The sequence below is a fragment of the Acanthisitta chloris genome, unplaced genomic scaffold (assembly GCF_000695815.1).
Source record: "Acanthisitta chloris isolate BGI_N310 unplaced genomic scaffold, ASM69581v1 scaffold23558, whole genome shotgun sequence".
Lineage (NCBI taxonomy): Eukaryota > Metazoa > Chordata > Aves > Passeriformes > Acanthisittidae > Acanthisitta > Acanthisitta chloris.
In genome coordinates this window covers 8,972-35,267 of record NW_008687026.1, presented here as the reverse complement: position 1 = coordinate 35,267, position 26,296 = coordinate 8,972, and the positions used below count along the sequence as shown (strand labels likewise).

Sequence of the window (26,296 nt, the reverse complement as noted above, 5' to 3'; positions counted from 1 at the left end):
AGTGAAAGGAGGAGGGGATGCACGGCAAGAAATTATGCATTATCTTATGCACATTGCAGCTAGGGGGCTGAGACTTTGCCAGTGGGTTCATGGACACTTACTGGCAGCAGAGGACTGGCCAGTCTTAGGTACCACCACCCCAGGCACCACAGAACCTATGTCTGCGTTTTCCTAAAGTTGCAACCAGGTAAACTCCTCCTCTGGTCTGCTCTTCCTTGTCAAGCAGAACCACTCCCTCCATCCCTCTCTGCCTGCCAGCTGCCAGGTCCAGTTTACAGAATCCAAGAACCTGAGGCTCAGTGCTCCTTACTCCTTCAATTCCTGGCATCACAACAATCTGTGCACAACAACAGAGAAAAAACCCTCTCAGCCTTAAGGTACAGACCTTATATGCACAGATCAAGTGCAATCCTATGAGAATTCAACTGGGAACTCTCTAGCAAGTCTTAAAACTTAGTCAGAAATGGGCAGTTCTCTACAGAATCAGCAAACACACTTCCCTCACACACAGAACAACTTTCTGGTTCTCTTTCCTTCCCCACCCTGCACCCCCTAAGCCTGAGAATATACACCAGAGCTTCTCCAAAACAGTTTGTAAGATCTGGACACAGCATCTTATTTTCTCTGAACATTTTTCTTTGAAAAACAAACTCTTCTAATCACCTTTAAAAAAAGTTGCAGTATTAAACTGATACTTGAATGGAAAACTTTGACCTGAATGAGTCAAATCTTGCAGAGCTCTGTAGAGCCAAATAATGACATATAGATATCTCCTTCAGTTGCCACCAGCAGCTCCAGCCAACACAGGAACAGCGTGAGAGGCTATGCAGTGTGTATGTGTGTGTTTGTGCATGTGAACGAAAGAACATCACAGAAAAATAATGCAACAATATGTACATATAAAATATGACATAGAGTGAATATGAAAAGATGGTCCTCGATGAACAAACTGGTTAAATGGCTTATTAAACACAGCATCTGTTATCTGAGAAATAGAAATACTAATCTGATTCCTACTGCAGGAAATGCTGACAGACTCCCACTTGGTTTTCCTAAAGAGAACAATCTACACTGCTGCCACCTTCCCTCATGGACCATTGCAACAACATGAAAAACTGAGAACTTATGCCAGCCAAAATCCGTATTTCCAGTGAAAAGTATCTGAAGGACACTGAAACAATTCTGCTTTCTGCAGGACTGGTCAGAGCACCGAGACACTGCAAAATGAGCAGAGTGTTATTCCAGATTGAAGATGTTTCCTCACTGTCTCAGAGATTTCTGTGTGCCATCAGCTGCATTCTCTCTTTCTTTCTTTCCACCAAGTTATGTAAGTGTAACAGACTCTGTTACCTCTTCCCATCTTGGGACTGGCACTCAGAACCCCACATGTCAGTCAGCTGTCCACCACTCACAAATTAATCACCACGGAAAAAAGAAAGTAGTACGTCTTTAGGAGCCCAGCTGTGCTGACACAGTTACCTGCTCGGGGGCTGAAACTGAATCATATCTTTCTTTCCACCAAGTTATGTAAGTGTAACAGACTCTGTTACCTCTTCCCATCTTGGGACTGGCACTCAGAACCCCACATGTCAGTCAGCTGTCCACCACTCACAAATTAATCACCACGGAAAAAAGAAAGTAGTACGTCTTTAGGAGCCCAGCTGTGCTGACACAGTTACCTGCTCGGGGGCTGAAACTGAATCATAAATCAATCAGGCTGGAAAAGACCTCCAAGATCAAGTCCAGCTGTGGTTACCCATGGCACTAAGTGCCACATCCAGTCTCATCTTAAAAATCTCAAGGTACAGTGAATCCACCACCTCCCTGGGCAGCCCATTCTAATGCCTGATTACTGATTGAGCAGTTTTTTACCAGCCTCAAGTGCCTTTATCCAAGACTGCACAAAACTAGTAATAGCAAATATTTCTTTTGTTAAACATAAGTTGTTAGAGAAGGTTTTCATTTGCCTCTACATATGTGTGAAATGGAAATGATAAACTACTTTGAAGCTTACTGCCAAAATGAGCATGTCTAAGCACTCCATTCACAAGGAATTAGATCATTATACAAACGCAGAATCTGCCAAAAACTAAGAGCAAGTGATTTCAAATTGTTAAGTCAAGACACTTTTAATTCTATTATTACATACTGAGTGAAAAACCCACAACAAACCAGTACTTGAAGCTCAGTTCATAGAAAACAAGTAATTTCCATAGAAGCCTACAAAATCTGTACACCTCAGCCAAGGCTTCTTCCATGCAAGCAGGTAATAGTGTCAGTGCTGTGCAAGTCAGAGAAACATGAAATGGTTGCCAGGATATTGTTGTGCTAGATGCAGAGACACACCAGGAATGTCAACAACCTGTTTTCTCAAGAAAGCAAATACTGCACACAGGTCAGTGAATAATTTCAGCTGAAAGCAGAAGAGAAGGAACGTACTGACTCAGAATTCTCCCTGTGCTTCCTGCAAACAGCACCCGAATTTGGACATAATACGCAGAATTACGTACAATTTGCTACTGCTTTTATACCACGGTCTTGCTTGTCCTTGTAGAGCCAGGTGCATTGAGCAGAGGCTGTCAAAACGCATTTCCAAGAAAACAAAGGAGCCAAGCGTGTGCTTTAGTGTTGGTACATGACCTATGAACAGGTCAGGAATCCTTGCAAAGTCCTGCTGTCATGCCAACATGGAATGTTACAGGATAAAGAAGCTTTACAAGAAAAAATAGTGTTTTCAAATCTCCTAGTTTAAACACAGCAAGACAATGAGAATCATTGTTCTTAAAATTAACGTGGGCTGAAGATATAAGTCAGTCTGGCCTAGGACAGCTTAGAGCCATTAACCATCACAAACTGCCTTCCACAGTCTGAGACTCACACCACCAAACTCTTCAACGCATTCCCAGGGTAGCGCAGCACGAGGCACTGTGAATTCACTGCACTGCTCTCATGATGCACCAGAAAGGACTATTATTTGCAGCTGTTTGTGTTCTTGGTAGGGTCTTCTTAATTTTAACTCCTGTTTTCACCATGTGCCCACTATCCCATCCAAGAAGTCACCTACATTTTTCTCCCACAAGGATCATTCATCCATACGGTCCGCAGTCACTGTTCCATGAGATATTTAGAACACCTACCAACAAATAAGAATTCAGAAGTACTGAAGCATTTTCACCTTTCACAGTCTCTTTTGACTGGAGCATTTTCCCTACGAGGACAGGCTGAGGGAGTTGGGGCTGTTCAGCCTGGAGAAGAGAAGGCTGTGTGGAGAACTCAGAGCACCTTCCAGGATCTGAAGGGGCTCCAGGGAAGATGCAGAGGGACTCTGTGTTAGGAGCTGCAGTGACAGGACAAGGGGCAATGGGTACAAATTGAAGGAGGGGAAATTTAGTTTAGATCTTAGGCAGATGTTTTCCCTGTGAGGGTGATGAGACACTGGCACAGGCTGCCCTGGGAGGCTGCGGCTGCCCCAACCCTGGCAGTGTTCAAGGCCTGGCCTTGAGCAACCTGCTCTGGTGGGAGGTGTCTCTGCCCAGGGCAGGGGGTTGGGGCTGGATGATCTGTAAGGTCCCCTCCCCTAAAATTCTATGATTCTGTAAGTTTCCTATTCAGCTCATTCTTCTATTATCATTCTTACCCCTTACGCACATAAGTGTAACTTCTTTGTACAACTTGCACCCATTTGTATCTCTCAAGGTCTTTTTGTGCCGTTGTGTCTGTTTTCTGAAATGGGATATGATGAAACTCATTTGTGCCATAGGCACCAACTCTCTCCTAGCCTACTTAAAAAAACCACTAAGCAACACTGAGAAACATGCAGAGGGATTTTTCACTGCTGCTGGCTTAGGAAACACTTCTCAGCACTGAAACAAAAAAGTCTCCAATTTAAACACCTTCACTTGGTAACGTTTATGCATGTGAAGAGTAGTGCATGTGCAGTGGCAGCTTTCTACACTGCCTCTTGGTGGGATGCCTTCACCCCCCACTGTAGCAGCATTACAGCCTGTGCCCTCCATGGCAAGTCCCATCTCCCAGATGGGCTCCCCAGAAGGATTTTGAGATCTGAGGGCCAAAACAAGAGGGTGCATGTACACAATGGTGCTCATTTCCCCATCATGGACCAAGCACCTTTCTACAAATTACATCTCACAACAGCACTTCAGTCAGCTATCATCATTTCTGGCAACACATAAAGCAGCTGAACGAACATGTCCTTGTGGAGAAGAAATATGCCTCTAGTTGATCATGTTTCTCCCATCAAGTTGGGAAAAAGTAGCTCAGCGTACAGTCAGTACAGGCATGGAAAACCAGAACAAGCTAGTGTGCAGCCTCAGGTCCTCCTTCCCTCCTCTGAAGAGTCACGACTGGTTTACTGCTTACCACCAAACCAACAGGAAGGAGAGCAGGAATCCCACATAACATACCACCTCAGGAATTTTCTTTTGGAGTAGGATTAAAAACAAATAAAGAAACCCCAAAACTTTATAAAGCTTGAAATTCTCAGGATACCTATTCTGAAATATTTTCTTAAGACAGATTCTTCTCCTGGATTTTCATCATTCCTCTTCTCCTCCTTTGTGCATTTCTTCCTGCCACACTAACATCACCATGACAGCTCAGTAAATTTCACAAAATACAAGAGGGATCATGCTGTTGAAAGCCCATAACTCTGAGCACATACATGCCCACAGGCTGCTGAGATAACTGCTGTGACAGGCAGAATTTTGTTTCTGAATCACACAGTGGTTTAGCTTTCCTTCTCAGACAGAAATGCTGCTGGGTGGACACCAGCTTAATCACAGGTTGGTGAGGCTCCTTTGCACACTGGTTGGATGGAAGTGTCAGGAATAAGTCAGAAACAGATTTGCAGCTTTCTGGGACAGACAGGTTGCTGCTGTGCCTCAGTTTCACCAGTACTGTGTCCATAAGTTATGTCAAACAGCTGCCAAGGCCATGCACACAACTCCGACACCAACTGCAACCTCTGAAAGAGGTAGCACAACACATGAAAAAAGAATGGAAAAGAATTAGGAAACATTCAGATATTTCAAAGACTAGCAATTGGCTCACAGGCCAGTTCAAAAGGCCCAGAAAACTGGGACTCCTCTGTTTGGAAAAAGAGATGATGGAGATGGGAATATGAGAGATCTGCAAAGTTGGGATTGGCAAGGACCAAGTGTCTAAGAATCAGCTCTTCTCTGCTCCTTCCAACACAGGGGCTACAGGGCATCACAAAAAACCTAAGAGGTGGCAGGATAAAAGCAAGATGAACTAAGATGACATGGCTCATCATGCAACATGCTGTGGAAACCCCTGTCAGCAGCTCAGAAGGGTTTAGAAGGACCAAAAGTTCATGGAAAAGAAATCTGTGGAAGGTTGCTAAATGTATCACTTCTAGAACAAGCTCCTGAGACATGACTAACTGGAAGCTGAAGAGTTACTCAAGGCAAAGCATCACATGTACTTGCCCTGTCCTTCTCTCCTTCCATAGGCTTTTTCTTTTGGCACCTGGGCTAGCTTGCCCTTCTGGTCTGATCTCAAGACAGGTATTGAAATGTTGCAAAGAAGCAGATGGAGACATTTTACTTCTTACACCTATTTGTATAAGCAGCATATCCAACTGTGGTGTTTTATTTCAACACCTTGTAGTTAATCCCCATTGCAGAAGAAGAGTTCCCACAAAAGAGCTCCCCCAGCGGAATTGCCATCAGAGTATTGTTGTGAAGTAATTAAGATGTTGAATGCTGCAGTCCTTGCTAGAATCCAGCTATCAGCTCTGAAGCAGAACCTGCATGCCATCCCAAAACAGACAACAGTCTGGACAGTTGCTATTAGAAATGAATGATGTTTGTTATGCAAACAGTAGGCAGACACAAATCTCTTGTATAAACTCATGTCAGTTTTCAAGTAGTTTTTATAAGCTGTCTTTCTTAATACAAGTCTCTTTTGACTGCGATTTTTCTGCCATGCAGAGCTGTTACCTTGACATTTTACAGATGAACAAAAGCATTACAGGATGTCAAAACATCACCAGAATTCTTTATACCAGGAGCTGCAGCCTAGTGTTTAGCCTCCAGCATGGCTGGCCTCTGATCCTAGAAACATCCAGGAGAAAGTATCCTGACTGCACAGTAATAAACAAAACTCACAGAGGTGCAAAGTTACACCAGACACACAAGGTTTGGGTACCAGACATTCCTGCATGAGGAGCAGGAGAAACCCCCCAGGAGCACGTGTCGGAGACCCTGCAGCAGGCAGAGCTGTTACCTGTGCCTGCCTGGCTGTCAGAGCAGGCACAGGTAACAGCACCCGAGGGCTGGGAATGTCCCAGAGGTTGCACACCTGCTGAGCTTGGCAGCACACGATGCAAACTGGCAGCTCCGGCACCACCTGTGCCACCACCCACAGAGAAAGTGTGGCACTGTGTGCTTTGCCTGAGGAGGCTTCACGGGGACAAACCCACTCCATCCCTTCCACACGGGAGGGACACTGAGGCAGAAAGACATGTCTGGCCCTTAAGAATTACAGTGGCAGGCAGGACCTCTCTCCACAGAGAAGAGACTTCTGACAGGACAAGTGGGTGTTTTCCCCCTAGAGTTTTAGGATGTGCCCTTGGAAAAACAAGGAACTGAGGAAGCCACTCACAGCTAGCACTGCAAAGGCCATGAATTCATGCCCAGCACTTACAGGGAAACATCCAAGGCCTCCTAAATAAACTGCCAATTAGCTTGTCACAGGCACAAGTTCTGGCCATCAGGGCACGGAGTGTTTCCCTGAATAACTGTCTATAGCTGAAACTACTCTGAGAAGTCCTGGGAAGGGATTTGACATCTGCAGGAAAAGTGAAATCCCTACTGAACCAGGTTCCATTTTAATTTCTGGATGTCCATAGAGAAAGAAATAATATTGCTGACTCTGCTTCCATTACAGATAACATGTAAAATTTTTTATTTTCTCCCTGAGGAAGAGGAAAGGAGTTGACAGTGTTTGTGCACAAGAACATCGGAGGCCCAATACAGAGCAGAATGACAGTTTGGGCACTAAAGAAGCTTATCCAGCTTTTCAGGAAGAAAAATAATCACTGGCAAAAATTCAGTAGCCCCCAAAAGGTATAGCTTCTTTCCAAGGAAAAAAGCTCAGTTTGGGACAATGTGGTGCATATAGACAACAGCAGGAGAGAAATTCCTGTTATATAAAAATGCCACTTGTGCATCTTTTTAATTCCTAAGGCAAAGATATCTTTATCCAGTGCAACAGCCCAAACCACACCAAGGTGAATTTCCAGGAGGACGCTACAGCTTGCAGAACAAGCCATGAATATTTGATGTGTCTTTTAAATACTTTAGTACCATCTCTTTAAAAGAATTCTCCTTGCATAGACCAATGAATATTGCACAGAAATTCACTGCTCTCCCATGTTTCCTTAACTCCAGCTTAAAAAGCATCCAAACAACTTTGAAGCTTGTTTTCTCCTCTTATCTCCAGAACGAAAAAGGAAATTTAGTATTTCCCAGGTACTGTTAATCCTGCTTTGACGCAAAGGGATGGATTAGGAAATCCAGTCTCTTCAAGATCCTTTAATTTTTGCTACTTTGTAACTGAACCTGGTTTTGCCACCATCAGTTCCCACAAGTTTCCTTCCCCATGTATTTGTGTTTGCTTTCAGCAAAAGAACAGCAGAGTTCTCAGACCATCCAGAAGTAACACACCCCCTGACATTGTCGGAGTTCAGGCTCCCTCTCTAAGTCTCTGCAGAATATCAGGCAGGATCCTTATGCCATCCTGTCTGCAAGACATTGCAATGAAATTAAAGGCCAAATGAAGAGAACAGGAACCGGGAGAGCGGCACGGCACATCCAGTCTGCAGAACAGGCCTACCCTGACCATGTCATCACCCTAGAAGAAACATTATCTTCCCTGTTATCTGTATGACCTTTGAGAATGGCCTGGCCCTGACAAGCAGCAAACCTGGGCTCCAGCCCAGCTTCAGGGCTGCTGCAGCACAAAAATGCCAACGCAATCTCAGGTACCTCGATGGACTTGTCACTAGAGGATCTGAGTATTTTTCAACGTGGCTATGTCTGCTCAAGTGGGAAATACTCTCCTGCTGAGCAGCACAAGTGAGGGGCTGTGACCCAGACACTCTGAAGGGTGTCCACAGTGCAGAGAAGGGCTCAGGGCCAGTTGGCTGTGCTGGCACGATACTCAGGCCACCTGTGAGCTTTGCAAGCAGCCATACCTGCAGAGCACACCCCCATGGCATGCAGGGCCCTGCTGCCAGCAGGGAACAGGGCTGATCTGCTTCCACAGGAGCTGTGAGGGTGTGCAGCTTGTGACATACTTGGTGGTGGCCACAGGAGCACAGAGATCACATCTACTCTAAATTAAACCTTTACACACAGGAGATTAAAGTTAAACTGAAATAATCGTACTGTCTGAGTGCATACCCAAAATGTTTCAAGGAAATGTAGGAGTTTCAAACCAGAAATAAGTGATTAAATGAAAGGAAGGAAGGCAGAAAATGTAACTAAGAATGACACTTGGGGCTAGAGAATCTAGGAAAATCTGTAGTGCCTTTAAAGCATTTCTCTGAGGAGAAGAACACAGATTTGTAAGAGGCTCTGAACTAAGAATAAAAAGCTGCTGCAAAACTTGGGGCTTGCTTTTGGACTCTGCATGGCTGCACACTCACAGAGGTTGTCTCTCTCCATGCATCCAGGACCAGCAGCCTTCAGAGGCACAGCCTTGCCCCAGCAGCATGGGGCAAACACAAATATAGACTGCATGAGAAACCCCCAGATATTTAACCTAAGTATCTTTCCATTCACAGACGCAGTGTAGGCCTTCACATTCCTTCAGCACAAACTCTGTAAACAGGGACTGAAATAACTGTGGGTGTGGGGAGGAAGGGGGAACCTGAGCCCATTTTTAAGCTGAGTTTATTTACAGACCTACATGCCTGACCACATGATCACACTCCTTTGGTTGTTTCTTTGCATTAACACTAATAAAAAGTATAAAATACACCATTTCAGAGGGCATGATCAGACCAAGTGTCCCTAATAATCTGTATGCTGTTGTGACTGTCTGAAGATCTTCAGTGATTGTTAAATACATCCTATTCCTGCCTGGAATTCCACCCAGTTTGAAGGCATTAAGAAACCCCAACGACAGCCTGCTCCAAAGGAAGCCAGCACACAGCTCTTGTCCTGACAAAGGAGGAAATGGCTGGCAAAGTAGACTCTGCCAGTTGTTTGATGTGCAAAGTGATAAAAATTTAAGACACTTGTTACTGCTTTATCTCCACTGGCACAAGGACTGAACTAGATGTCCTTCCTGGTTCTTTCTAGTTTGCTTCCAGCGCCTTCCCTAAAGGAGGCGAAGTGACAGGCTCCCTAGGCAAACCCAAATGAGACTTGCACATGAACAAGTTAAGGCTTCTGGCTCATGAATGATTAAGGTGAAGAATATTGTGGGAGCAGTGGGGAAAAACAACTGAGACATTTTCTCAAAAGCAAGTAATTCTATGACAGACATTTCTGGCCTTACAGCCAGCCCAAGTGCTTTCTTACAAAAAAAGCTAGCAAGAGGCACCAAAAATGTACGTGATGAAATAGTGTACCAAGGGTAATGATCCTCTCCTGCCTCTTTTGTATGACCCTTCTCAAATTAGCCAGAACTACTGTGGAGAACTTCTTCAATCAAAAAACTGTGCTACATATCACAAAAGCACAGGTGAAACAAGGTTCCAGGAGTGAAGTTCATCAAAGGGTACACCTTGTTGCCAGCCTCGATTCTGACACTCAATCTGCAGTTGCAAGACAAGTGGAAGTTAACTATTGATTTGTTCTGGCTGCTTTGGAAGTGCAACTGCTTTCTGCTTCTCTCATCTCTCCCATCACCAGTTCCCCTGAGAAAGCATGGTGCACTGACAGGGCTGGCTGTGGAGAGCACTCTGGGACTGAACATGAGGTGACAGTACACAAACGTGACTGTAGGAGCACAGGATTAGCACGGGCAGATCACTTTGCCTTAATAATGCCTCCAAAGGTATGGTCAGGAACAAGCATTTCTGACACACTGACTGGTTCTCTTTGATTGCAAAAAGAAAGGAACCTTGTCAGCACTTTTCCATTCACTTTACTGAGTACATACATCCTTTGTGAACATCCTGGATCACAAATGTTTTAATCTACATTCTTGAGCAATAGACAGATCTGAACTTCTCACCGTTCTAACTCCGTGCTCCAACACTTTGGCCAACCCGCTCACCCATGCAGAAAATCACAAATCCACTAACTCAAGTTCTGGTCCTGCAACAGGCTCTCATGGTGGTGACACAAGGGACCAGAATGGGGAGCAACAGGGATAGGTTCTAGCAAATTCTAGCCTGAGCATGAGGTATAACGCATGGTGCAGTTTAGCTGCCAAATTAGTTTAGCTGAAGCTCTCCACATAAAAATTCAGCCTTCTGTGGAAACAAGGTCAGTGATTCAAGACTCAATACATTTCCTCCTTCTCAGTCTCAGCCAAAGCCTTGAAATGAAGCGATAGAGAAAGGTTTCTTTCAGCCTCAGTGCCCACATTTCAGAAGAATGTATCTATCTAATGCAGCATCATATACCCAGGAGAATAAATAAAACACTATGGGACTCTTGACCTCAAATATCATTGGACTTCTTCCTTTTTTTTGTTGTTTTTGTTTCCTCTTAACTGGAGTGCTCTGAAATAGTGTTTCCACTACTGCTTAAGGATGCCAGCTGTTCCCTAGAGCCTCGCACTTGTTTATGCTCAGAATACCCAAGCTCAGAACAGCTTCCCCTCTTACCTTCTGTCGCTGCTGGATGTTGCTTATTGTGTCTGGCTGAAACTCCAGCTTGTCTGTTCGGCAAAGCTTCCAGTATAAAATAATCACAATCAGGAGCACCACAGCAACTGGCACTGCCACGCCAACGATGATCCACAGGTTGCTGTTCTGGGACTCTGCAGCGGAGTCCTTCAGCTTCTCCACAGCTGCCGAGGCAAAAGGAAGACAGCAATACTATGTGGTTATGTATTTTTAACTGAGGACGCTTCAAGGATACATATTTTTATGTTCTTGTAAATGCTAGTCAAGGCATTTATCAGAAACCACCACAGGAAATGTTGTACCACTCTTAAGGTACCATGTGTCATGCCCAGGAAGCACAAGGCAGCGATTGACTAGACCTGTGTTTAAAATACCAATGAAAATGCACTTCTGCCACATTGTTCTGCAGTCCAAAACTGAGGTGACATGGTGAAATGGCTCTAAACAATATTACTTACCACTAGCAAAGGTGAGATGGACTTTCCAACACTGTTGCCTGTTTCCTGCCTGAAGCAGTGCTATCTGCTGCCTCTTCTCCTTAACTACACATTTTGTTACCTTCCCCAGTAATAGCCACTGCCAATCTGAAATCTGTAACACCCTCCCCAAGGTCTCCAGTTCTGCATTTTTTTCTCTTTCTTTTCCTTTCTCTGTTTCACTCTCCGTGTGTGAGATCCTTTAGCCCCAGATGGAAAAAAAAATACTGGAAAGTGTAATCAAACAAGTCATCCTTGTAAATAGTGAAGGGGAAGAACTGACAGAACTGTCACTTGCTCTGTTCTGCATAGTGGATAGATGTGCTACTAAAAACCACAGCAGTAACACATTTCTAGTCAAACTGATGCACTTTGCAACAATGGTATTTGCAAGTTAAAAAAAGAATTTCTGTGCATCTATTCTTGTGTCTCATTTTATTAATAGCTATTCTAATGATAAACCTGGAGCTGAAAGGAACACATAATTCTCATATTTCATACATCTGACAGCACATTAAGGACATTCTATTTCCTGTTATAAAAATAACCCTTTTTTGTCTAGTTTCTTCCAACAAGAAGCATTAAAAGATGTCTATATTTCCACGACTCTTAAAAGAACTTTCTAATGATGGGTCAAAGACACCAAGCTTCATCATGCATAATAAGCTGTAAAACACTTCAGGAAGTTTGTTCAACACTTATCGTTTTGTAAAGAGAATTTATTCTTGCAACATTTTGCAGCAGTCCATTAACAGATACTAATCAGACGTGTATGAGCTACTGACCTATCTGTAAACAACTGTTTTAATGAGGGTCAAAATTTAGCACCATCCAGATGGTACAATTATTACTCTTTTTATTTTCTTTCTGCAGAGAATGTGAAAAATCAGACACATGCTCATTCTGCTGGCTAGAAACCCTTTGGTACTACGTAGCTCATGACCCCACGTTGCACAGAAAAGAGAAAAGGCAATTGAGCACTCATAACCAGGAGGCATTTTGTGGATCATACTTGCCTGTTCCTGTTTTAAAATGCTTCCAAGTTTCTTTCCTAATCATAACATGAAATTGAGTAGGTTTTCTGTCTCACTGCTTACTGAAAATTCCTTACATACACAACCTTCTGAATAAAGTCATTATATGACCTGTCATATTTATTCTGATGTGCATCTAGTAAGAGATCACATTATTTTTACATTATACTCACTGAAAGATCACATTACTTCTATATTACTGATAGACAAACAATCAATCAAAAATAAGGTCAATCATATTCAATGGAGGAAATAAATGCCCCAACTAGCATTAGTACACATCTTTCACTCAAACAAAAAGTAATTAATACAAAAAAAAGTGACTTGTATCAAACTCTACTGTCACTACTCAGCTAAAGGAAACACTCACTTCATACTGACACCCTCTCATCCCACAGTTGTGGGGTTTGTGCAAGCTCCTGGATCAGAAAAACTGCGAAGAAACATAGGACTAGCAGGAAGAGAGGAAAATGGCAAGAAGCTGCTTAGTTAGCACAGTACATTTCTAACACGAGCACTGCAGTGAATGCAGTGAGGCTTGACTTAAGGACCCTGTGGCAATCCCAAGTCCAGCAGAGTCTCCAAGAAGCAAAGCAACACTGCGAGGCTGCTCAAATTCCTCTCCTGCGGAGTGTCAACGCTGCAGCACTCCAGGAACCAGCACTGGCAGAGCAGTGCCCTACCCTGGACGCTCACACGCCCCTTGCCCCTGCTCTCTGCCGGCAGCAGAGCGGATCCTTACGCTGCGCCACGCTGCCCTCGATGCGGTATCCGAGGATGATCGCAGCCCGCTGGATATCAACCCTGTTCATCAGGTCCGAGCACTTCAGAGCGCTCAGTCTCCCTCCGTCTTGGTCCTCCACGAAGTAGATCAGTTCCACGGGGTTATCCACACCAGCTAACCGCGACACATTCACGATCTGCGAAGAAATTGGAGAGCTTTTGCATCTTAGGTTGTGTTTATGTGGGGCTCCCACACGTTTGGTCTTTCAGTCTGTACTCTCACTCCCCTTTCCCTTCACAGGGCCTGCACCTTAGGGACACCAATCTAAAAAGATACATTTGGAACAGCTTTGCCAGGATGTCACCAGTGTCTGTCTTAATCATCCCTGTGTGCAGTGCCCAGCACATAAAGAAGATTTCACCTCGTTGTTATGATGCAGAAATAAAACTGCTGTTTTCTGTGTTGTCAGTGACAACACAGTGACACCATTCTGTAGTGTAATTTATCTGTGACACCAAAGAATATGGCATTATACTGACTGTGTAACTGCTGTTAACTGGTGCAGTTTGGAAACTGCCAATACCCAGGGGAGCCCAATGGGAAGACATGCTACAAATGGTGTACACAGTACAGGCTCCACACACACAGCTAGTTCTTTTGTCTGAGAGGAGTTTCGGTCAATGCCAGTCAAGCACAGATACACAGAGCTAACATTCAGTAACAACGATTTGCTCCCAAACTAGAAGTCAGAATATTTTTGCCTAATCCTCATACAAAATACTCAGAGCAGAAGTCTTCCAGAGGAAGGCAGCATTGGCGCCTAGTTACATGAGCACTACTCAAGTGGTCCAGAACCTTAGGCAATTCACAGAAATATCCATTTTGTAACTGAAAGCAAAGTTTCCAGGGAAGTAACCCCTTGTATCCTACATTTTTATGGCACACCTATTTGTGTCACACCAGCATACGGACCCAGTAAGCAAGAGAACTGGTCTCACTCTAATGATGCCAACACCAAGCCACACTGGAAGCCTCTGCAGCCTTCAGCAACTGTCAGTCAGCAGCGACTACTGAATAGCCTGACTGCACTTTTCCCTTCTCTAAATACCCACTTTGACTTTGATTTGCTATTCATAACACACACCTTTGTTCCAGTTTTCCAAATGCTAAGCAGCTACACAGGCAATATATTCTGCTAGCATCAAATAAAACTGTTTGCTCTGCCTCAACAAAAGCACTTGCACCGTCACCTTCACCATCCAAACAGCTCCCTTGGCATTCACCTCTCTTCAGCAAGGAATGTATTTGATGCTGTGGGAAGCAATTCCTCCTATCTACTTCTAAAGATGCTAATAAACAAAAGAATGCAAACCATGAGGAAGCCCTGCAGATCTCTCTGGCCACCAAACATCTGCATTGCCTGGGAGAAGCACACAACAACTCTGAGTCCCTGTAAAATTACATCTTTATACAGAACAACTCCCCACCATTTAACCCTTTACACAGAAAGGTGAGCTCCAACTAGAACAAGGCCCAAGAAACAGCAAGAGGTATCCTACCATGTCAAACAGAGTTTGAAGAGCTGTGGAAGAAATTGAAACAAATAGGGCAATGTATTTTGCTTCCTTTGGAATTATCCTTTGCCATGATGTATGTATTTATAGTCTCAAACACTGCCCATAGGCTTCAAGTAAAGCAAACACAAATGTTTGTATGTCTGAGGCTTACAAAACTTTGGATTGTTTCCTTTCCCAGTTTCCTACTAGACCATCATGCTGAGGGAAAGTGCAATGTTCTAGCTCAATGGGGACGATGTTCTGGTCCTTGGGGACATCAACTCAGCATGTCCTAAAAAAGTGTTTCCTGGGAATGGTAACAGCAAGGTATATATATATTAACAAAAGTGGGTAAGAAAAGGAAAAAAGTGAAAGCACAACTGTCTTCTGGGACAGATAACTGAAAGCAGAGAATAATGTTCAGTGTGAATCACATTTGACATAAGAAACAGAATAGATACAGAGCAGAAAAATGGGCAAATCTCTGAGGCACAGCAAGACCTGCTAATGGGACCCAGTAACCAGCGCTGCAGCTCATCCTGACCACTGTTCACTCTTCTACCAGCTAAGGGAAACACTCACCAACTAAAGGTAACAAAACATTATCAAACAAGGTTTCAACACTCATACTCAGCAACTGTAAGGCCCAATCTGGTTTTGCAGATCCCAAATATATTATCAGTTAACAAATTACCACAGCTTTGTGTTACTTTTGCTTCAGCTGGGTTGCCACAGCCTGGTCTCAAGCACAGAGCAGCAGGGTGTATGGACTGGTATCTGCTGTCAGCACAGATGAAACCTTCCTAAATAGCACTTACCTCACATGCAGAGAGAGGGACAAAGTCAACGGGTTCCTCATTTTAATTCTATGACACTCTCTGTGCATAGGAAAGCCAGAGAATCAGGGAAATGTAGCAGACTCTTAAATTGAGCTGTCACTCGTTCTGTGGTGCTGTGAAGCACAAGAGGAGCATGGTAATTCTGCATGCTGTACACACGGGGTGACAGCACCTGGCTGAACTGGGTAACGAAGGAACTCAACATCGAACCATCAGGGCTGGAGGAGACCTCTAAGGTCATCGAGTCTAATCATTAACCTGTCACTGCTGGAACCCCTAAACTATATCCTCCAGCACCAGATCCAGATGCCTCTCAAACACTTCCAGGGATGGTGAGTCCACCACCTCCCTGGGCAATTCCCTATTTCAGTGCTTGAACAGCCTAACAGGGAGAACATTTCTCCTAACACCTCATCTGACCCTGCCCTGTCTCAGCTTCTGGCTGTTCCCTCTAGGCCTCTCTCTGCAGCCATGGCAGAGGAGAACTTCTCCATTGCTGCCTTTAGAAAGGGTAGGGGGTAAGAAGGACAAGATTTCAGTGCAAGCTGACACAACTGATAGGACACTATTTTTAACACAGAATTACACCCAACAGTGTATGGCTCCCTATTCTGATGAACAGGGATGGGTGATAACAGCCAGAGTGGAGACAAAAAGAAGTAGCTGGAGGTATTTCAGCACAGTGCAAAGACCATGGGACCGTGCACAATGAAATCCAGGGAAAGTGCAGGCAATGTTGATGAACCAAGCTCACCATGTGAAAGTAAGTTTTATCTGAAATAATTCCTTCTGAACACACAGTATTTTATAACTGCTCACACCATTCTGAGACAAGTTGCAAATCCAAGGGGAGATGGCTATTGATTTCTATTCTGGGAAAGCTGATGGCTGAGCAGGGTATTCTGGAGGCAATGCCAAGACATTGAGACTTGTACATGAACTCAGCAACTGTGACAATATTGGTACCTCAGTTTTCATCTCTGTCACACTGATTCACTGAATATTATTTATTGTTTTAACCGACCTTGAGTTTGCTGCAACACAGAAAATGACATCCTGAATCTGAGCTGTTTTCAGCCTGGCCACAGGGTTCAGGTACACAGTCACTGTGCCTATTTTTAACACAGTTTCTGTGAACCAAGTTTTTTGACATATTGTCCAATTCATACTCTCTGTGCAGCTTCAGGCTGCTTTTGTCTCTATCCTTGAGAGTACTGAGAACGCAAGCGGAGGCAGAAATACTGTTTTCCAGGCATCCAGCAAAGCAGCCCATGTGTAAGGAAGCATCTAAGCATTATACACTTACACTTTGGCAGTGAGGGATGACAGAGAGGGAGGAGAGAGAGGAATTGCAATACACAGGAGGCAGAAAGCGAAAAGAAGAAAAAAGAAGACAAGACTAATTCAACTTCTGTGTACATAAACGATACCATCTTTGTTGATACTAGATGCTCATTTAATCTCCGCACACTAAAGGCTTAACTGTGCTCAGGTGTCAGCAAATTTAATTTAAGAAGTGTTTTCAAGTGAATATCATAGGTCAATGAGCAGAGTTGCCTTGGTAACCAAATCCAGTTCACAACTCAAAGCAGGGAAAGTCTTGCAAGGAGCTTGCGGTGCTGGTCGGGGGGTGTCCTGGTCTGCACCTGCACAGGGCAGGGAGCCCTGGCTGAACTGGCCCAGAGTTCCAAAGGCAGGAGCACTGTCAAGGAGCAAGCAAACGTGCAAACTCAACCTCCACAAAGTTCTCCTCTCTTCGCTACAGTCATGCCCTTGGAAAAAAGTAATGGCAAAAGATTCTGCTTCCTGCTGTATCAAAAGTAGGATCTCAGTGTCCAGGCAGTCAAATCAAGCTGTCCTGTGGTCTGAAGAGCACACAGAGCTAGGAAGGGGCTCTAGGTGACCTGATAGAGAGGCCATTGCTGCCGCTGGGGGTGAAAAGCCTCTGGGGGAAAGGTGAAGCAGCAGCAGCCCCAAATGCTTTACCTACAGCCTAGATAATTCGCGAGACGTCTGAGGCTCTTCCTCAGGTTACACACTCAGACTCACAAGCTGACAGTAGGAAAATAAGAGAATGAAGCTCTTGCCTTAATGAAAAGCTCAATTCAGGCATCACGTCCCCTCAGAGCTGCTGCTGCCTCCCACACAAGGGGCCTAACTGCTCTTCCAACTACAACATTCCTCTCCTGATCACGTACCAGCGTAAACTTTTCACTTTCCTCTAGGTTCAAGAGACCAAGCATGGTGAAATGAAATAAAATTAATCATTTTTTCATTAGTTCCTGGTGTATTTTTAAACTACAATTAGGTCATTTCATTCCTAAACAAAAAAAAAAAGGCAAGGAAAATTGAGTTGTTACGGTAATCTATTTACAAAATACAGCACAGGTCCTAACCTCTGCAGACACAATGCAAACCACATTAAGCACGTGCCTCCAAATTTGCAGCAACAGCAGATGCATACTGAAAATACGTATGACTTACTCTGGAACACCAATACCAACATCACACAAAAATCAATGGGACTGTCTCATGTACAACATTAGCTGTGAGGCTTCCAAGGGGTTTGAAACATGATGGTTATAGGATGTTTTCTCTACTCACCACAGAGTGCCACCTGGTCACAGCACAACAGGCAAACAGGAGGGGAAAGCACATGATTTGTGCACCCTCCAAGGCTCTTTTCAGTGTCCACATTTAAAGCATAAACTTCAACATTACTAGATATTAACCCATGACTTCAGAAATGAAATCACAGAATCATAGAATCAATTGAGTTGGAAGAGACCTCAAAGATCATCAAGTCCAACGCTACCGTGGTTACTAGACCATGGCACTAAGTGCCACATCCAGTCTCATCTTGAAAACCTCCAGGGATGGTGAATCCACCACCTCCCTGGGCAGCACATTCCAATGCCTGAGCACTCTCTCTGTAAAAAGTCTCTTCCTAATACTCAACCTAAACCTCTCCTGGCAGAACTTGAGTCTGTGCCCTGTTGTCCTGCTGCTGGTTGCCTGAGAGAACAAACCAACCCCCACCTGACTCCAACCTCCTGTCAGGTAGATGTAGAGGGTGATAAGGTCTCCCCTGAGTCTCCTCTTCTCCAGGCTGAACACCCCCAGCTCCCTCAGCCTCTCCTCATGGCACTCGAGCTCGAGTCCTTTCACCAGCCTCATTGCTCTTCTCTGCACCTGCTCCAGCACCTCAATATCCTTCCTGAACTGAGGGGCCCAGAAAATGCAAACCCCACAAGGTATCACTTCCATTTCCCTAGCATGTTAAGGGAAATTAATATGCCTGCAGTAACATTCACAAATAATTGCTTCACCTTCTGACCCACAGTCCTGATCTTCCACAGAGCTTAGAAATGTCACATTTCAATACACTACAAATATCTTTCGCCTCAGGAAAACTCTGGTCTATAGGGTTACAACACAAGCGAAATGTGAGTCTAGTCCTTAATAGACATATGCATGTCTCCTGAATAAACCTATCCAGTACTTAGGTTGCTGGCAGCTTCTGCTCCTACTTCCACTTAATTGTGGCCTACTGTCACAGAAGTCAGGGCTTTGTGTGCAAGAAATACACACAGGAAACTGAATATAAAGCACAAAAAACATTAACAGCTCTCCTGGAAGACACAAACAGAGGCACAAATACAAAACACTTCAAACAGAGCTTATGAACTAGAATTAGCATCAGTAAAAAGTTTACTGCAAAGGGCTATGGACTAGATCCTTAACTGACAGGGGAACATCCTTGAAAGAAACCATCCTTCACTCAGGAGCCCATGAGCAAGTGAAGCAGTCACAGCACCACAGAATCACAATCACAGAATCACTTAGGATGGAAGGGACCACAGTGGGTCATCTGATCCAACCTCCCTACTCCAGCAGGGCCACCCTAGAGCACATGGCTCAGGGTTGTGTCTGGATTGTGTCTGGATGGTCCTGGAATATCTCCAGTGAGGGCGAATCCACAACCTCTCTGGGCAACCTGCTCAGTGCCTGCACAGGAAAGAAGCTCTTCCTCAGATTCAGGTGGGCAGTCCAGCTGCACCCAACAGCCCCCAAGGCTGTCTCACCTGCCACACACCTGAACATCCTGGCAAAGCAAATCACCAAAATGCTATAGGACCTGATGGTAGCTACTACTTTCCTACAGGAAAACAGGACACATGACAGACACCTCACAGTAAGGTATCTCTTCAGCCTTCCTTCTCCCACATCCCCTTTATTAGTTCTGTGTGGGCTGTGAGCAGCTGGAGAAGTCCTCCCTGTGGGATGGTGAGATGTGCTGAGTGCAAGGAAGGGAATCCACCTCTGCCCAAAGACAGCAGTTGGCAGAATCTGCACTAGTTAAGTGGCATAAATGAGCAGCACCAGAGTTTGGAACATGACCTGTGACCTCATCTTAAGTCCTAGTAAGTAACACAAAATCCAAAGAAAAATGCTGTGCTTTCACTTTCCAAAATACTATTCTTTAGCGAAAAAGGATGTGCTTGTAATTCTGTGCATGCAAAAATCAATTACCTGAGCTTTGTATGCAAAATCGTAAACCTCCAATCTAAACATAGACATTTTATAGGCTGTGGTACCTCTGCTAGCAACATAAGGAATATTTGTTTAATTGGTATGCAAAGGGAGGACTAAGGCATAAAGAACAAAGTGCAGCAAGAGGAGTTGGGAATAGAAGATCTGAAGCAAACATCTAGCTAGAGCAATTCAAAGCTGCACAAAGGACAATAAAATAAAATTTCTATTACTGAAACAGATGTTTCTGAGACAGGAGAACAAAAGTAAGAATATCCCAACATCTGGAAATTTACACAGCAGCAAAAACTGTAGGATTAAGTTAAATATAGACAATGGGTCTGAATCACTAGAAGGGATCTGTAAAGTAAACCAACTGTGAACGAGCTAGCTGGAAAAAGCAATTTTTGAGAAGATGAGCCATTAAGAAGTACTTTGGCTTTCAGTTTGCAGAACTGACTAAGAAGAACATGTCAGAATTTAAAACTTAAACATCCAAGTCTGCTTGGACTTTGTGTGGGTAACTCCACCTGTGACACAATCCTAAAGCAGCATTGGAACACAGATAGAGGCTGCAAAATCTGACAGATTAACACTCCTAACCTGAGAGCCAGCCCCTGTGACCAGGGGCACTGCTAAGGCAGCTAAAGGGTAGAACACACTATTCTGGTGCTGCATCAAGCTGCACACGGTTCCATTTCACATTCCTAAACCACCACCAAGACATCACAGGGAGCTGTGCAGTGGCTATTCCAGCAAAGCACCTTGCTGAACCCAGATGACCATCCTGTCTCGTCTTGCCAGGCACCTCAGCTAAGTCAGACAACACGAAGTTTTTAAAGCAAGACATTGGTAAAAGAATTTCCAATGTTGTTTTCTAGAAATAATCAGAAATTTTTAATAGGCACTTAAAATAATCAGTTATTTACACATGTTCTGCTTAGCTCAAGAGACAACAAGGTATTCAGAACTGTATTTTGGGGGCAAAACACAAGTAATGACTGGCTAAGTGTAACCCATGCTTTTCAACTCAAAACCTGGACAATATTCACTTTCTCAGTGATTCATTACCCTTGATTTCTTCCTCTGAGCTCAATACCTGCACGATGTTGCTGCCTGCAAAGCTGGCTCGTCTCCAGATGCGTCCCCTGCCCAAGGCCTCGTTGAACAGGTGAGCGAGCTTCCGCTCCATCTCGGCCCGGAAGACCTCCTCTTGAATCCGCTGGTCGACGACACCCAAGAGCACTACAGTGCAAATAAAGCAACCCAAGAACACAAATTGATTAGTAAAACTTCAGTGTCTTTTCTGCAACTTCAACTATAAACTTTTGAGCCATTCTGACAGCTCAGGGACAACTCAAGAGCAGCTGCATTCATATGGACATACTGCCCTGTTCAGCTGGAGGTTACCTGATGGAAAGGAAGGCATTGGATGGGAAGAAGTTAAAATAAATAAGTTTGAAAAAAAAATTCAAGTACAAATTTTGACTGAGAACATTTTTGGAATTTCAACTAGGCAGACCTAGGACATGAAATAAAGTTTCAAATCTAAAAAAACCCCATAAAATTAAGAGAATTCAGGGAACTGTTTAAAAACTAATAAAAGAGAAAATTTAGTTAAAATTGGCGGCTGCGACTAATTCAGTCAAAGCGTTGCGTTCAGAAGTGATACAGAATTGGAGATGGGGAGGGTAAGGGCTCAGAATCGAGGAGAAGAAGTGGGAGAGCAGCACGTGAAGTGTATCCAGTGGTGCATCTGCACTGTAAGACCAAGTATGGCAGGCACAGCCTGGTCACCACTCAGCCTTAAAAGCAGCAGGGAGGACCTAGAGCATTGCAGGCAACAGCCTTTGAGCATCTAAATGTGACAGCTCAGCCACATCTGAGAATGACAGCATAAGCCATTCAAAGACTTGGGTGGGAGGGATCTGCTGTGAATGAATTGGATCAAAAGCATGTGATGAAACTCTTTCACGTACTCAGAACACATCTATTTTCACTCTGTTGTACTCCTGGCATGTTTTGGTACAAAGTGCCACACTAACAAAGCTTTATTTTTCTCTCTTTTATTAAATAAACCCCTAAAAACCAGTGTGGCCTACTGACAGCATGCAGAGTAGATACTGTTTCTAATGTCTGAGTTGTTTCCCGAAGAACCAACTGCCTTATAGACAAAAACTACTTGTCCATCATGGAACCACAGCAGTTAATTCCAGACCGAGAAATTATATTTCCCAGATATTCCAGGTCACTAGGCCTTTGGGTTTACAATTTATTCAGCTCAGACATGTTATTGCCTCATAAAAATGCAGTACCCCATAGCCACTGATATTTATGTAGGCTAATGAACAAAAATAATTGCACTCTTACTTACCTGCAGAGACTGTACATACCTGTTCTCACCCAGGAAGATTTCATCAACTTAGACACATTAAGCTTGGGATAATGAAAGGCTGAGGGAAAAACAGAATGGAGGAAAAATATGCGTAAGAACCGTATTCAACAGCATACACAAGCCCCCGAAGCCACTTCATAATTTATACTGTCAGCAAGCATCTCATTCCCACAGATGTACTGCGGCTCCTGAGGCGACGCCAGCACCACGGCGAGCAAAGCACACCCAGCACACGCTCCCCAGTCCCTCTCCAACACAGAGGAGCTAACTGAGACAGTCAGATTTATTACGTGAATGATTTCACCGAGGTCATTGCTCCCAGAAACGTAAAAGCTCAGTCTGAATTGTGACTCTTACTGAGAGAGCTGCAGGATCAGACTTCTGCTCAAAGGGTGATGAGGCAACTCATGAGTGTCTCAGGATGAAAATAAGACCTTCTCCGAGGCAGAAACTACACAGAAACACTAAATGTAAAGCCGAGAACTAAATCTATCTGATTTGTGTTCCAGACTAGGGCAGGGGAAGCACCAAAACCACCCCCTCAACGATGTTTTTTCTACAAAACCCACAAATAAATGCACGTCGAAGCACTGCTGTAGATTCTTCTGTGATTGGCTTGGTGGCTCCAAAGCTTTCTTCATTTCTAAATTTTTCAAGAAAGCTCTGCTCCAGAGTGAAATCCTTGCCCCAGTGAAGCAAAAAAGTCTATTTCTCCTGAGTTCAGTGTGGATACCATTTTTCCAAGGTTTCCACTGGAGAGCAGTAAAGATATGTTGGGAAAGAAGTGAAGATGGGGGCTGTGCCAACAGCTTCCTCAAGGGAAGTCTTAAGCTTCACTATGGCAATAAGGAAAAGGAATGGTCTTAACTTTGCCAAAATATTTAATCCAGATGCAGTTTGCTTAGCATTATAGAAAGGTTAATTTTTAAACCATTTCATGGATAGCAAGAATGCAGCACATAACTATGAAATGACCTGGCTCATGCTGAAGCAACTTGGAGTAAAGATGTCTTCAGCTGTGGAATAGTTTGCCATCATTGCATATTCCAGAGAAACAGAAAATGACAATTTTTCTCCTTTAATGATGCAGCAATTTGCAGAGGAGCTGTGCTCTGTCAGCCTACCTAAAAACTGACTCTTTTGCTCCTTAAAAAACATGGGAATTTTTTGTTAAGGCCAAAGCAAAAGAATCACTAGTTACGTTTTGCCTTTTATTTTCATGGTTTTATAAATATTCCTATTGGGAAAAAGGAAGAACATTTGGTTATCCCACCTTCACAGTAGCACCACTAGCCTCAAGATAACCACCTGGGAGGCACCTGGGGATGCACTATTCCTTAGGGTATCAGAATACAGTCCTGCTTTCCTGAACAGGAAACACTGGGCCGAAACAAGTGATCAGGAGACACTCCATGTCCCAAACTCTCAGACCAAGCACCTCACAGTCCATTTCAACGCACACATTTACTTCTGACATCCTGATACTGACTGCAGCTTTTAGATTGGCATTCTGTTTACTCTGGGCATGCAGTTGTTTACTTCTATAGAAATGCAACCAGAATAAAAAGCATAAACTAAACTGAGTCTGGTTTTTTCCGAAGCATGGAAAGAGCATGATAAGGAAACCAAAAACCTTCCAGTGACCAGAATGCTTTGAACTGCTTAGCAGTTGTGAATTTTTTCTTGTTTTAAACCAAAATCGTGGTTTGCTCCAATACTAATGTGCTCTTCACACTTTTCTAATTAGTACTTGAAAATGATTTAATTCATGCAAATTGCTGGGTGACTCTTCACTTAAACTTCTCACAGAGTTAGTGCCATTTAAGAATAAACCAACTTGAGCAGAAAATCTTTACTCTGAAAAGGAAGATATGGTGTGATCACTGGCAACGAAGGCTGGGCAATAGTAACATACTGTGCCCGTTAGAAGCCTAACCCAGAATCCACCCAGAAAAAGACTGCCAAGTATTATCCTACTGGCCTTGCAACCTCTCCAAGATAGCCAAAACAGATGTCACCCATCAAAGTACTACTTAGCACCGAAAAAATAGCAAGTCCCAAGGCAGCTCTCTCTATTTACAGTCATTAAACAACCCAAGAGATTTATTCAGGGTATATTCATGAAGGCAAATGTTGCTCATCTAGTCCACAGCTAAGCTTTGTTTGCCCTCAGAGAATATTCCAGACATAAAGAGATGCCAAATGTAGCACTTCCAATTATTTTTAATGAACTAGCACCCAAAACCTGTGATTAGACTTGGATTTCTTTCTGCTAGCATGTAAGTCATGACCATCTAACCAACTTACGATCCAACACATGAGCTCTAAGTTGGGCAACACGAAATACACCTGCCACAAGGTGTAACAGACACCTCAATACAAGCATCTTGCTTATACATACAGTCACCTGGAAGTCTTGTGAAGAAAGTCTGAAAGTTTCCAGGCTTGGCCACTCCAACAACTCTATGCCTGCACAGAACAGGCCAGTGCTGTCATAGAATCAAAGAATCAACCGGGTTGGAAGAGACCTCAAAGACCATCAAGTCCAACCCTGCCGTGGTCACTAGACAATGGCACTAAGTGCCACATCCAGTCTCAGCTTGAAAACCTCCAGGGACAGCAAATCCACCACCTCCCTGGGCAGCCCATTGCAATGCCTGAGCACTCTCTCTGTAAAAAATCTCTTCCTAATATCCAACCTAAACCTCCCCTGGCAGAGCTTGAGTCTGTGCCCTCTTGTCCTCCTGCTGCTGGTTGCCTGGGAGAAGAGACCAACCCCCACCTGACTACAACCTCCTGTCAGGGAGTTGCAGAGGGTGAGAAGGTCTCCCCTGAGTCTCCTCTTCTCCAGGCTGAACAACCCCAGCTCCCTCAGCCTCTCCTCATGGCACTCGAGCTCGAGTCCCTTCACCAGCCTCATTGCTTTTCTCTGGACCTGCTCCAGCACCTCAATATCCCTCCTGAACTGAGGGGCCCAGAACTGTACACAGGATTCAAGGTGTGGCCTTACCAGCGCCGATTACAGGGGCAGAACCACCTCCCTGGTCGCGCTGACCATGCTGTTCCTGATCCAGGCCAGGATGCCATTGGCCTTTGCCGGTATCACTGTAGCCCCAGCTACATTGCAGTTTCTGATACACTGCAGCTCCTGATTCATTGCAGCTCCTTTGTAGTTCCTGCTACATTGCAGGTCCTGATACATTGTAGCTGCTGATACAGGCCAGGAGCCTTTGTCAAACAACTTCCACTACTGATCCTGACTCTGAGTGAGAAGGGAAAAATCTGACCAAAAGTTCCTGGTGCTAATGATGTACTGCACAGGGACAACCCACACAGTTAGAAGTACAGAAGTACATAGCAGTTATGTGAGTAAAACCAGTGAAAGGACTGAATGTGAAAGGCAATGCAAAGTGAACAAGTGGCAGGGACCAAACACACTCCTTCAAATGAGGCTCATTATTTGGGATGCTGATGACAAGGTCTCACTTCACTTAGCAGTGTGGACATGCACATGTAGTTTTCTCTTAGTATGAATCAACTTCAGCCCTTGAAGCTGGGCTGAGCCCTGACAGCTCAGCTCACCTACAAATCACTTCTTTTCCTCAGATGCAGACTATAAAACTTACAATATCATACGAAGAGTTTTCAAGAGGAGAAAGAAAAGTCCCCACCAAGAGTATTACCTGTTAGCGTGCCTGATAACTAAGGCACAAATGGCACAGAACGTCTCATGTTTACACGTAGACAGTAACATACATAGATTGTTTATACGTAAATATCCAAGATTCCTAGAAGAATTCACACTGGAAAGCAGAGGGGTGCACACCAATTTGCACAGGCGAAAGCAGCTATCTGTCTAAGGATGACCTTGACGACACCCTTCCAGCTAC

General features: G+C 44.1%; 1 protein-coding gene across 1 annotated transcript in view; it reads right to left on the bottom strand.

The window, feature by feature from the left end:
• KIAA1549 (KIAA1549 ortholog) overlaps positions 1 to 26,296 on the bottom strand; it is a gene marked incomplete at its 5' end in the record, with an annotated part of 62,820 nt that overhangs the window by 29,006 nt on the left and 7,518 nt on the right. The window contains 4 exons of the mRNA XM_009080436.1: positions 10,829 to 11,013; positions 13,102 to 13,279; positions 21,111 to 21,256; positions 22,405 to 22,464. Coding sequence (XP_009078684.1) covers positions 10,829 to 11,013; positions 13,102 to 13,279; positions 21,111 to 21,256; positions 22,405 to 22,464 — 569 coding nt within the window. The remainder of the gene's footprint in view (positions 1 to 10,828; positions 11,014 to 13,101; positions 13,280 to 21,110; positions 21,257 to 22,404; positions 22,465 to 26,296) is intronic.